Here is a 14023-nt window from a genome sequence, read left to right as displayed (position 1 = left end):
AGGTTTGTTGATGATACGGAATTCAATTAAGTTCAGAAGGGAAGTAAAAGGAAAATTTAAATAAATCTGGCTACCACTAGCCATTGATGTAGAACATGGGTTCTTAACCAGAGGATCTGTGAGCTTGAATTGAAAAAAATCAACTTATTATCTTACTTTTCTCTGACCTCCAATGTTGAGTGTCATAAAACTATCTGCCACTACATTGAGAGGGGGTCCATGGTTTTCACCTGACTGGCAAAGGGTTCCATGGAACAAAAAGGTTAAGAACTCATGAGGTTGAAAAAGGGAGAGAGGGGAGCCTTAGCTGCTGGGCAGTGGTATCTAAACAGCATCCTGGGATGCCTTCCTCCAGTAATTAAATGGATTAATATGGAGGCTGAATTTCAGCAACTGCCAATCCATTAAGCCTGTAATTTGACCCCTGTGTTGAAAGGGAAGTCAAATGTTGGTTCTCAGAAAGTTTTGAAAAGACTTTATAAATAAATTGTGGTGTCACTTAACACCTCTGTACCTCTCGAGATACAGAGAGGATCAAGGAGGACAATAAATATGATGGCATCAGAAGTCACAAGACATTGTCACTCAGGCATTTATTGAGCACTGGAACATGCCAGTTGTTGGGAGGTGTGCAGATTAAACTACCCCAGGGAAGGGAAGTTCCCTGGTGCTCAGGATTGCTTTTTATCCATTTTGGAACACCGAGAATGGTTGCCACCACCTTGGTCTCTGACCTTTCGACCCGCTGCTTTTCGCATCTCCCTCAGATGGAGGTCGATAAGGTGATTAACTTGTTTACTCTTGTGTTTAGTGTTCCAGTACCTGTGCTGGGGGGTCCCAGCGGCGGGTTGTCGTGTGTCAGGATGAAAATGGATACCCTGCAAACGACTGCGTGGAAAGAATAAAACCTGATGAGCAACGAGCGTGTGAATCTGGCCCCTGTCCTCAGTGGGCTTATGGCAACTGGGGAGCGGTAAGAGGGAACTGTCCGTTTGTATTTTTTTGGGGGGAAAAAACACAATAATTTTGCTAACCAAGCTGTACTGTAGTTCATATTTTATTTTAAAGAAGAAGCACTAGCACTAGGACAGGTGTTGTCATTTGGGAGTAATTAATTAGGAGCCCTGTCTTACTTCTGGATTAATTCAAAAGTGCACTGATTACCAGTTGAGCCAGTGTTAATGTGTAACAGAGGAAAATTAGGAAAGAATGCAGATAGTGCTAGATAGTTTTGGTTGTTTGTGATACACCCTTATGCCTATGCAATAATGTCTCCCAACATTCCAAATCCCTGATGAAGCCAGAACGATTAGGTGTTACAATTTGTATCAAAGATGATGCATGTTAATTGTGCAAGTGAATAAGTACTTTTATAGTCACAGATAAATGAAATTCTTCAGCTCTTACCGTGTTAAGAGGTGGCTGTTATGACTGATGAAGGGCAGTAGAGTATTTGGAGCAAACAAAATTGGATCCTTTTCCCAGCCCAGGCTCCTATAACCTTTGTAATTGTGGCAAATAATTTAACTTTGCCAAACGTCCATATCCTCAACTGTCTCTGGAGGTAATACTAATAGCAACTTCATAGTATTCATGAGTGTTGTATGAGCTAGCACGTGTCAAATGCTTAGCATTTGACATCAATATTAATGCTATTATATCATTATTAATGATAACAATTACTAACTGATGATAATTATTATTGTGACTTTTATTATTAAACATGGTTTTGAGCTTCTATTATGTATAGGGCTTACATGCTTATTGGTTTGTGTTTAATTAACCAATGTATCTCTCTACACTTGAATCTGTAAGGATTCACATATTTTTCAAACTTTACTGGTTGTTCCATCTGTCTTGACTATAAAATTCATAAAATAAAACATAAGGGTTGACATCGTGGAGGCCCCAGAGGGGGAAAAACACAAATGGGCACATTAGTCCCATTAACCGAAATTCCGGCTCATAGATTCATGCACGTAACCGGGTAGTTGTAGGCAGTCATAACGTCTTGCTGAAGGGCTTTGCTGAAGGGGAGGAAGGAGAGTCAGGCCTCAAGACTCTGAGAGTTTCCCAAAGCTCCTTGCAAAATTCTGTCCTGTGGGACCTGATTAAGCTTCTGTGTTTGGGTCCAAGCCAGGAGAGTTCACGCATCCGCTGGGTGCTTACTGTCAGCATGGACCAGAGCGTTCCAAATTCTGTGGGAGATCTGGCCCTGGACACATCAGGGAAACTGAATGTCAGTGTTCCTGGATATGAGCACAGCAGCACCGTCCAAGAAATACAGCTTGTTCCTGCCTGGGAAGTTTGGGTCTAGCCAGGAGTCAGAAGTTTGTTCTACATTCCCACCACGCTGATTGTTTATTTATCCTAGGAGCGAGTCATAGTTGTCCTATGACATGGGGATAGCGTAAAAGATTTTAGCGTCATGAAAGTCTGTGGAGATTAGAGCCAGAGAATAGCCAAAGCAACGACAACTTCCTATACATTGCCAGAAAATAAAGCCAGCTAAGTCTTTAGCTCCTTTATTTGGCATTGGGTAGCATTTTTGGTTTTTTATAACTCAAATAAAAGACTTTAATCTTAGCCATTTGCTACTGGATTGACCTTGAGTAAGTGAATTAACCTTTTTTAACCATAGTGACCCATATATACAATGGGGGCCATCATTATATCTTACTTTTAATGCAACAATATATCTAAACATACTTAGTACAGGTAAAGTAAGTACCCACCATTAAGATGGGAGAACTTTTGTCTGTAGTATATGTTTTGTTTTGTTTTTTAAAGATTTATTTATTTATTTATTTATTTCTCTCCCCTTCCCCCCCACCCCCCTGCCCCTGTTGTCTGTTCTCTGTGTCTATTTGCTGCGTCATCTTCTTGTCCGCTTCTGTTGTTGTCAGCGGCACGGGAATCTGTGTTTATTTTTGTTGCGTCATCTTGTTGTGTCAGCTCTCCGTGTGTGCGGCACCATTCCTGGGCAGGCTGCACTTTCTTTCATGCTGCGCAGCTCTCCTTATGGGGCACACTCCTTCCGCATGGGGACACCCCTGCGTGGCACGGCACTCCTTGCGCGGATCAGCACTGCACATGGGCCAGCTCCACACGGGTCAAGGAGGCCCGGGATTTGAACCGCGGACCTCTCATGTGGTAGACGGATGCCCTAACCACTGGGCCAAGTCGGCTTCCCTGTAGTATATGTTAATAGATTACTTTAATGATTCAGCTTGGTTCTATCTATCAGAGACTTACCTTGCCCCGTGTGATAATAACAGCTTAACAAAAAAGTAAAATTTGCCATTAACTGTTCAGACAAAGTAACTGCAGGGCTCCCTCTCCTTCTTCCAGTGTACTAAGCCATGTGGTGGAGGAATACGCACAAGGTTCGTGGTCTGTCAGCGGCCCAATGGTGAACGATTTCCAGATTTGAGCTGTGAAATTCTGGATAAGCCTCCTGATCGTGAACAGTGTCACATGCATGCTTGCCCTCGAGATGCCGCTTGGAATACTGGCCCTTGGAGTTCGGTACGGCCCTAACTCTTGCTGTTTGTTAACCAAGCTACCTAACTAACATATGCAGTTCCAAGTGTTCTGGGATACTCTTCTGTGACAGATAACGGTCATACTCAGGAGTGCACAAGGGCATCCCTGAAACTGTGTGTTCAAACATTCATTGTTTTCTTCATGTTGACGAACAACAAAACTAATTTTTTTGTGATTTTGCCCAAAGTGACTTTACAGAAAACGCATACCTCATACAGAGCCTGGTGCCAAAGAGTAGCTTCCTTTCCTAGCCCTAGAGTCCATTCAAGCCCCCACCCTGCATGTGCTGTGTGTTTGCATATATGTATATTAAGAAACTAAGTAACTTCATGTAGTTATTAAGCTACACAGTGATTTAAACAGACAATTCAATAGCAGACTTTCTTTCCTTGTCTAAGCTATGGTAATTTTGACTTCTTTGGAAAGACACCTGCTTATTGAGGCCAAAGCAATTTTTCCTTCACTGACTGTATAATTTGCTTCTGTTCAGTATGACTCTCAACACAATCACCACCAATGTTGTGCCCACGAAATAGACTGAAATCATTTTGGCAGTTCAAAATACCAGTATTGGAATCTGTGACCTGCTGCCTTTTAAAGTATCTGAACTGCTCTCCTTCCTCCACCAAGACAGGAAAACCACTTGAGACCATTTTTGCCTTGGTGCTAGGCTTCCTTTGCCATCTGCAACTACATTGGGAGATATATTTGCCACTGCAAATACTGTGCAAACTTCTGGGGCAGCTCTGGGCATGGCAGCTCTGTCAAAACAATACTTTGGCTAAGTTGTGCCCTGCGCTGTGGGGCATGCAACTAGATGTGTTTTGGTCACAACTAGAGCTGTTGCATGTAAATAGTGTGAATGTTCATGTACGTACATTAATTGCACTGAACCTGAATCCAGGATTATACTGTCGTACCCAGAAGCCTTTTTTAAGAGTTCAATGTGGTTCTGGGAAAAAGTCTTAACCACTCCTGAAACCACCTAAAGAGCAGATGAACTGAAGGGACATGGCTAATACCTGTTATTGCTTCTAAGAGTAAAGGGTCTCAGGTTCTGACACCATTTCTTGAGGTATAACATTGGCTATATAACCACTGTACATGGTCTTAGGCAGAAACCTAGAAGAACTAGAGTATTATCTCAACGGGCACTATGTTGCTAGGCTCTAAGATTTTGTTCAAGGCATTAAGAAATATCACTCTGAGTCAGAGGTGTAGTTTACTGCGAGTGTTTTATCTGCAATACTGGCCCTACCACCCACCTCCCCTTTTTCCCCCCTCCCCATGAACATTTCAAAGAAGATTGGAAATAACCTTGGATGTTAGGAACATCTGCCGATGTTCCCAACTTCCTTAAATCACGTATTAAATAGTATTGTTCATGACATTTTCCCTCTTGTGCCCGTTAGATCTCCACCCTGTTCATTTACCCAACAGCAACATCAGCATCTGAGTTATAAGTTTCAAAATGTCTACTAGCACTCCAAAAAATAGAATTTCTTCAATTTTGACCAAAACATGTCTCTTGAGCCTCAGGGAAAAAAGCCTCTTCCTCTGTACTCCTGTGGTTTGATGAAAACAGAAATTGTATTTCTCTCTGCAGACTCTATTGTTGCATTGATCATCCCATGTTTCTCCCTAGTAAAAATTCTTTGGGAAAACAGGGAGAAAAGCATTGTCTTAGAGAATTATAAAATATAGTACTAGGAGGATATATATAGCCTTTATTTTATATATATATATATATATTTATATTCTTTATTATATATATCCACAATATCCTTGTCCTTGAACACTTTGTAAATATGGTTCAAATTTCTTTACATAGAATGTCCACCCTCTCTGCCAGAAATTTGAAGAAATAAGAGCAGTTTCAGTTAAACACTTAAATTTTAAAATAAGAGCTTACGCCTATTTCAACTGAAGACTTTAAGTTGATTTAATTTAGTTGTTTTTATTGGGCCTGGACACAGTTTTCTAAAATAGGGGAGTGAGAGAGAAAGTAAGAATGACAGGTGGGAGAGGAGAGAGAATTCTAATGATCTATTATGCACAGAAACAAATACATGGCTTTTAAGATATTTTTGTTGCCAATGTGATTTTAATGTTTCCTTTGGAATGTGACCATTACTTGAATATATATTTAAATGTGCCTCTGCCATCTAGGAGCAAGGCCATTTCTGTAAGGCTTTCATTGTGATGTTTTTTAAAAATTTAAATCAAAAACATTTTATTCAAGTAGATGCATTTGTAATATATTACTTCTAAATATGTATGTGAAGATAGTCTTTCACATTCTTATTGTAGCATTTTAATTTTATATTGACTTCTATGGATGCTTTGGTACAATCTTAGTAATTCTAAATTTAAGCATACCTCAGTGAATTGTATTAATAGCCATAAAAATCACTTCTCTGGTGCTTCATCATTGTAACTGACAATGAAATTAACAAAAATTTATATTGAGTTGCTAACATGTTCCTTTCAACAGAAGGCAAACTAGATTTATTAGGAGACCAAGGGTAGCAATTAGCCCTTCATCCTGGTTGCTTTCTGTCCCCAAGTACTCCCACACTGTAGATAATGGCAATAAGCAACTGCTGCTGTGAATAGGTCTTCTCCAAGGTCAGAGTGAAGATAACCTAGTTCAACTCTTGTTACTCAAGAGCAGTATTTAGGAAATCACTGTTAATAAGACTTCCAAGTCTCTAAAATAAAACTTCTGTGAGCTTAGGACCTAAGTACTCAGTTTGGACCCTTACTTCTTGCTCACTTCCTTGCTGAGTTAGAACCGTGATTGTGAAAACATCCTCCAATAATGCACCCTTCTCTGTCCTCTTAAAGTGTCCTTGGATTCTTTGTGTAATGTTTAATTTTGAAGTAAGTTTCTTAAATTGGCATGGCTTTCAGTCAACTCCTACAGCCAGTCCCAGGAAAGGCCAGATCGTGGACACACATGCTCCCATGACTATAGGAATAAATTAGGAAGCACTCATAACATCAGGCCACAACAGAAAGTAGGTTCAAAATCTGAAGCATTCTAGAGTGAACTAATTCATCTAGATAACAAAGTAAAAATAAAAAAACTTGTTCTATGATATCGTATATCCAAGATAGTTCTCCGGCTATGTGAATTCCTTTGTGTGCTGCCCCTCCATATCCATTTGCCAATCAATTTGGAGAATGTGATTCTCCTTAGGAGAAATTGCTTGTTTTGGTTTTTCATGACCAACCTGAAAGTATTCTCTGAGCCTTGCTTTCCATGCTTTGGGATAATGTTTGTCAACCCGAGTAATGAGGATTTATGAGCTTACCAAGAAACTGTGCTTTTGTTTCTGCCTGGCCAATTTATGAATTTGTGTCTACCTCATTTTCAGATTAAAGTTTGCAGCTTCTGTAGGTAGTAAGAGAAAATGTCTGACATCAGTATTTTATTACCTACTGCCTCTATCTCCAGAAAAAATAAAGATTGTAAATATTGCTACCATATTTCCTAAAGAGTTTTGAGCAGCCGATCTTGGTCTTATCTGAATATTTTGAGCAGTACATATTTCTATGTGTTTATGTAATAAAGCATATTTATTTTTCCATGTTATTTAATGTTATATACAATGTTTTTAAAAATCAGGCAAGTAGGCAATGTGAAGTAGAAATGCATGTATATATTTCTTTGGGTTTTAAAAAGATACATTTTAATTCTATAAATTTTCTTCACCCTGTACCACCTGCTTCCCCCTCCGCCCCCTACCCCCTGCCCAAATCTGTGTAGCTAAATAGCAAGCTTTGTATAATCGGATAATGTAAAATGCATATTTTAAGATATTTTTAAAAATATATCTGAATTGGAAATGACAGTGATATAAACAAAAATATATGAGGCTTAACTTGTTTTTTTCCTTTTCTAATCCTGTTGTCCTGATTCATTGAGTTTCAACCATGAAATATGAGTGCTCCATTTATTGTATTTACAGATAATGATAAAACATAGCCAGAAGACAAAAAAAAAAAAAAAAAACGATTAGAAGAAATGGTTCTGAACACATAAGAGGAGATGGGTACAGGCAAAAACTAACCTAATGTGATCAGTTTGATCAGGTCATGTTCTTTGTGTTGAGATAACTGTAAAAGGCTTACAACTTTGCAATTTTGTTGTTTGTTCACCTGCAATAAATTTCAAAATACATTTCTTATTAAAGAAAAATAAAGAAAATACTGTAATGATAACTTGGAAATTTCAAGACAGTCTACCCTTTTCAAAACATTATAAATCATAAAAATGATGCAGAAGCTTATGGATACCTTATTCCCCTCTGAACCTGTGTTTTACACTGTAGTTTATTATGATAATTGAGGGTGAAAGGACCAAAATCAGGGTGTCCTTGTGTTAGAGTTTTCCTCGTATGATGCTAAATAAGATAATTTCTCCAAAGCAAATGATGATAACAATAACTAACATTTACTTAGCATTTCCTATGTGGCATGCCAGGCTAAGCAAATGCCATCACATTTAGGTGCTGTTGTGAACCCATTTGACTATATGATGATTAGCTGCAGTGATAAGACCACTGCATCAGCGTATTACTTATATTAATCCTGCTACTTTGACAGAAATAACCCATATTCAGGCTGAATTTTTAAGCCCTTGTTTATATATGATAAAGGGTATGCCTAAAACTCATACTCCATCTGATCTCTGGATTATTTATCTAATTTTAACTTTGTCCATTTGTTTACACAACAATAGAAAATCCAAATTTGTATTAACATTACTAATAAATTCCTATTATTTAAGACCAGCCGTTATGATCAGTTCAAACAACAGTTAAAGTTTAGGGAATGGCAGAACATCTCTCTCTTTCTTTTTAAAGATAGAGTATTAGCCACATTAGGTGAATGATATAAAGATTTTGACCATAAGGAACATCATATTAAATGTATTTGCATATATATGTATAATTTTTAGAAATGTAAGAGATTTTTAGTAACATCAAGACACATCTTAAACATACTGCCAGTGCCTTTAGAAAAAATAGAGAGCCACATTATTATTTAGCACTTAGTATGGAATATAAAACTTAAGTTTTTTTCTTTAATCAAAAGATTGCGATGTATGAAATTACCGAGTTTACCTGAACTCAGTGTAGAATAAGACTCTCAAACACTCGCATCTCAAATGTGTTCAGAGTAATCCAAAACACTCATGTGCATCTGTTTCATTGGAAACCAAATTTAGCAGGCTGATTTTTTATTTTTCAGTATTTACAGTGATGGTATGTCGATCGGAGATTTTGTCTTTGCCTTTTGACAGCTAGTATTTCATGATAGCTTGGCATATTTCTATTCTTACAGCTTTAGAAAGTCCACACGTGTGGGGGTCAGGGACGGGAGGGTTATTGGGCTGGAGGAGGAGAGTAGGTCCTCTCCCTGACCCACATCATTGGAGTTGCCCTTCTAGAATCCAAGGGAATGGGATCTTTGGAATGTGGAGTAGGAGGAAGAGGTTGAGTCTAGGCCTAATTGGCTGGGAGGGAATCCTGGAGATTGGTAAAGGTTATGAAAGAAGATTTATTGCGTGGGTGAAAGGCAGGAGAGCAACAAATTCCAGGTCATTTCTTTAAAAGAAAAAAAGTAATTCATTTTTCAGCAAATAATTTTTAAGTGCCTACTGAGGGCCAAGCCCTGCTCTGGGTGTTAAGGATATAACAATGGACAAGTCAGAACTGCTCATTGTAATGGAGAAAGAGAAGGTTTGGTATTAAACTAACAGTTAAATGCACACTATCAAAGAAGTGACTCTTTTTTTCCCGGCAGCGCCACCACCACCATAAAAATAAAAATTAAAATGGCTATTAGGATATATAGCTTCATGGCTGCTGATAATGTTTGCTCAGTGAATATAAATGAGCAGTCCTTTCTTTTTAAGTGTGCAATTGCCCCATCATTTCCGTGTATAACTGCTCCCTCGCTGAGGGCATGGAACCTTTAGAAACCTCTGATTGTGGAATATGCTTCTGCTCGCCTGTACACTAGAATCCAAGCGTGAATTCAGTGGTCTGAGAGCCAGGATAAGTGGAGGACCCTGTTTTCTCCTTCTCCCCACTGGGGTTCTCAGTACCCAAACAAGGTGTGGCCTGAGGAGTGTACCTCCCCTTTGTAGTTAGTGGCACCAGTAAAAGGCCTGGAAGTGTGGATTGCTGCCCCCTGCCTTTGCTGTTGCTGCTGTTTCTTCCTCTAAAGAGGGATCGTTGTCGCGGGTGGTTTTAATGACCACAATTTCCCTTTCCTCAAATTTACAAAATAGAAAATTGGCAGCCAAGAAATAGTATCCAAGAAGTAGGGAAGATACCCGATCCAGGCTGAAGCCAGAAAGCTCTCCTTCTAAACCAGATTCACATCCCCTTTCTACTTATGGTTTGGCCAATGTAGCCTAGTAGAACTTTCTGCAATGATGGAAATGTTCTCTTGTCTTTGCATAATCAATCACATGGAAGCATCTAGCCACGAGGTGGCAAGCATGACTGGGAAAATGCATTTTAAATTGTATTTGTTTATTTTTAATCTGTATTTAATCTGTCTAGTGGCTACCATATTGGACAGCACAACCTTGAGCAACAGGACATCTTTACCAATTTATAATAAACTAGTCAAGAAATCAATACATGTACAAAAATAAATTGGGGTGAAAAATCCTGTATCAGCATAAGGAGTCCCTAGGTAGGATGTCCCTTCTTCTGATAAGCGCTCTCTTACTTTTCTTCTGCCTTATGCCATTGCTTTGGAAAACTTCAGTGGGTGTTCTCTGACAGCTGGGCATTCAAAAAAACACAAGGGGGCTGTGAAAAGAGGCTATCAGAACCAGCTGTCTTGACAGTTTGCAATTCCAGGGTCCTGAGGTAAAAGCAGCTGTTAAAACAAACTCTCCTGTTGTGTATCTCAGAGTTCAAGTTCATTTTGGCCATAAGTTCAGTTAAGGAGAAAGCATGTTTATGCGTTCAGGTGGGTGGAAAGGGCAAGATTTGATGGCTGCTTCTTAGGAGAAGGCAAAAGTAGAAAGCAACAACTAGCCATCTTTGTAGACGCTTGAGTTCCAAGAGATCCTTCCCTCCTTGAAGGAAAAGTTAGAGGGAGGCAGCTTTTCCTCTTGACTGCGCACAGCAGCTGGAGGTGGAGCAGATCAACTTGGCAGGCTGTTTCAAAGACATCAGAAGAATCAGAGCTGAGGCGCCGTCTCCTCCATCAGTGCAATAGTCATCACTTGATTTTTCAGAACAGCCTGCACAGTGTTCAGAAAACACTTACAGATTTATTCACATTCATACCCCATACTGAAGCACCCCCAGGACTTAATGTTAGATGAAAATTGAGTGGTTTTTCCAATGGCCAGAGAGATTTTTTTTTTCCTTTAGGTGAAAAAAGATATTCCTTTTTTCATTCAGGTGATCTTTTGATTAGAATCATTTATACATTTACAGTGCTCATTCCTCAGGGTGTCTATACACAAAAATGGGAAATAAGTAAAATAATTCTTCCTAAGCTACTTTCTTCTGAAGTAGCTCACAAAGTGGATAAATTAATAGCCTATAACTTCCACAAAAGAACTGTTTTCCCCCACCTACTTTTGCATAGTGTTTCTTCCCATAATTCTAGGGAAGGATTTGATTTTTTATTATAACAATCATATACTTTTTGGAGCTCTAACTTGGTGCTAGCAATTATGTTAAGCAGTTCACCCACATCTTCTGATTCAAGCTTCTCAACTTGAAGAAGTAAGCCCCATTGGGGAAGTTGTCCCTGGGTCACACTGCTGGAAAACCACTGAGCCAGGTTTTGAACCTGGGCCTTTCTGACTCTCAAGCTCCTGTATTTAACCAAGCTACAATCTCCTCATATCAATGTTTTGTGGGTAAAATGGTGAAATGCAACCTCTGAGGAAAGAAGATGTTTCGAGTTAACTTCTTTTTTCCCAGAATTTAACTACTTTAAACATTCTGGAATTACTGAGCCATTTACAAATTTTGCTCAGAGCTCTAAGGAGATGAATATGAGAAGATTGTTTCCCTTAAAATTAAACCAAACAAAGGCAAGGTTTGGACTTTTAGAACATTTGGGGTGGGGGGCAAAAGCATCCAACATTTATTAAGCACATACCAGGTGATGTTTCTGACATTTTAATATACAAAGAGAAATGGAATAACTTGAGGTAATAAATCTAAGTGCTTCTCTATTCAGTAGGTGTATAGATAATCAGGACAATAAATCAGATTTTGTTAAGGCCAGTTTTACTGGGAGGTTTTCAGATTTTTATAGTAATAAGGTTTGTTGTAGAACGCAGTATGCTCTAACACTACAAATAATTAAGAAAAGTGATAAAATGAAATTTTATTAAAAAGCGATGCCACACTAATAACTCTCTGATTGGAAGGAAACACATTAAATGCATTGAAATACCTACCAAGCTTTTTTTTTTTAATCTAAAATTAAGCTACAGGGTGTGCACTCTTCCTTCGACAATGCTTAAGTCTTACTCATTCCCATTGTGGGATAGTCAGCCACTTGGAATCCTGTCCTTTATTTTCTTCTAATAGTCACCTCTCACTCTCCCAACTACAGCTGTGTTCTCCCATCTTTATAGCACGTGAATGACAGGACACGATTATGGTTCGGGAGTTGAGTATGATGAAGAGAGAGGAGGCATGAAAGGACACAATAGAATGGTTGCTTCTGTTTTCTTAGCTAGGGCTGAGGAAAAAATGTAGAGATAGCCACCACATTTCAAGCCAAAAACTTGTTTACCAAATCATTTACTCACCTACCACAAACCTTACTTTCCTTCTGGCTACAGAGGTCCAGAGTTTGAGCTTGGTGTGTTACTCAAGGTTGGCACACCATAAACAGTGTTGAAATGAAAGAATGAATGAATGAGTTAGCCCAGGCCCTCAGGAGCGGAACTCCTTATCACATTGGCCTGGAAATATAGAAATAAAGACCTAACTTGTAGGAGGAAATCATTAAAAAGAAATACATAGGATTGGACAGTGTTATTGTACCAGTAATGATTTCCTTACTTGGAGAGTTGTATGGTCTTTATGTAGGAGAGTGTACTTGATTTGGGGAAACTAGAGTTTCAGAGGTGATGGGACATTATGTCTGCAAATTGCTCTCAGATGGTTCAGAAAAAGCCTAAATGTTAATGGTGTATATATGGAAGGGGGGAGCAAATGTGGTGAGACATTGGCAGTTGGGATATCTGGATGAGGGGGTAAAAAGAGTTCTTTGTGAGGTCCTTGCAATTTTTCTGTAAGTTTGACCTTTTATCAAAATATAAGTTATTTAAAAACTGATATGTTAAAAAAAACAAATTATTTAAGAAATTTTTTTGAGAAACATAAATGTGTTCAGAGAATAGAGTTTACTTCACAAAGAAGCAAAGAATAGTTTGGATTTATATCAGGACTTTAAGCTTTTTGACACATTTTAGGAAGCTGTTCTCAGTGTCAGATTTGCACTGTAACATCATTATAAAATGAACAGCTGCTGCAGTTGGAACTCACCAGAAACAAAATCTTAAGTTTTTCATTGTTGTTTTTCCATGACTTTCTCTTCTCTTGTCTCCTCCCTTCCTCTTTCTACTCCCTCCCATCCAAGAAGCTAAAATAAAAGGCCTCTGGGAATGTTGCTTCTCTCTTCCCAGAGAAAGACTGCAAGTCTTGCCAGTAAATTCCAGGAAAATCTGACCATATACTGACTCCCCTTTTCTATCCACTGCTACCCGGTAAAAGCCCAGATTCCTTTGAAAACTAGAGTTTTGCCAAAAATGTCTGCTGTTTATTGACAGCTGTTTGTTGAGCTTAATAAAAAATCCTTACCCAGCCAACTGGCCTATTTCTGCATTGCTCTCTACCCTTTTGTAATGGCATCATTATTTCCTTCTCATTGATTTTCTTTTAATCAGATGAGAAATACCTGGGAACCCCTTGATGGTGCAGGATCACAAGCATGCCGGCAGGGAGGAAGGGCTGCCCAGATGAACCTATTTGTCCATTTCAATTGGGATATTGCAATTGTGTGTGGAAATAGATTGCACATTATCCACATCACGTTTTCTAGAGACCGGGACGTCCCAACCCTTATCAACTTAAAACTTTGACCTTGTTGGGTTGCTGTTCAGTAGGCCCTTTACAACTCCCATGCATAAAGAAGTCCTGTGTGCTCCTCCCCCCCCTCCTTCCTAAACCCCACAAGTCAATTTAAGTCCATTCACTTTGGAGAACTTTCTGAAGGGCTTTCGGACAGCCTTGAGATACTTCTGTAGTTCTGAACCAGAGACTATTTTACCCCCCAGGGAACATTTGGCAATGTCTGGGGACATCTTTGGATGTCACAAATCAATGTCAGGGAAGTGCTACCGGCATTTAGTGAGTAGAGGGCAGGGATACTGCAAAACAACCCACAATGCACAACGCACTCCCCCCAA

General features: G+C 39.1%; 1 protein-coding gene across 20 annotated transcripts in view; it reads left to right on the top strand.

Annotated features, from left to right (window-relative positions):
* Nucleotides 1-14023, top strand: part of ADAMTS9 (ADAM metallopeptidase with thrombospondin type 1 motif 9) — a 167641-nt gene that overhangs the window by 92591 nt on the left and 61027 nt on the right. For all 20 annotated transcript variants that reach the window (XM_071212139.1, XM_058288353.2, XM_058288347.2 and 17 more), the window contains 2 exons: nucleotides 812-973; nucleotides 3352-3528. In XM_071212139.1, the coding sequence (XP_071068240.1) occupies nucleotides 812-973; nucleotides 3352-3528 (339 nt within the window). The remainder of the gene's footprint in view (nucleotides 1-811; nucleotides 974-3351; nucleotides 3529-14023) is intronic.

Source organism: Dasypus novemcinctus, chromosome 26, assembly GCF_030445035.2.
Source record: "Dasypus novemcinctus isolate mDasNov1 chromosome 26, mDasNov1.1.hap2, whole genome shotgun sequence".
Taxonomy (NCBI): Eukaryota; Metazoa; Chordata; class Mammalia; order Cingulata; family Dasypodidae; genus Dasypus; species Dasypus novemcinctus.
This window is presented reverse-complemented; position numbering and strand designations above follow the sequence as displayed.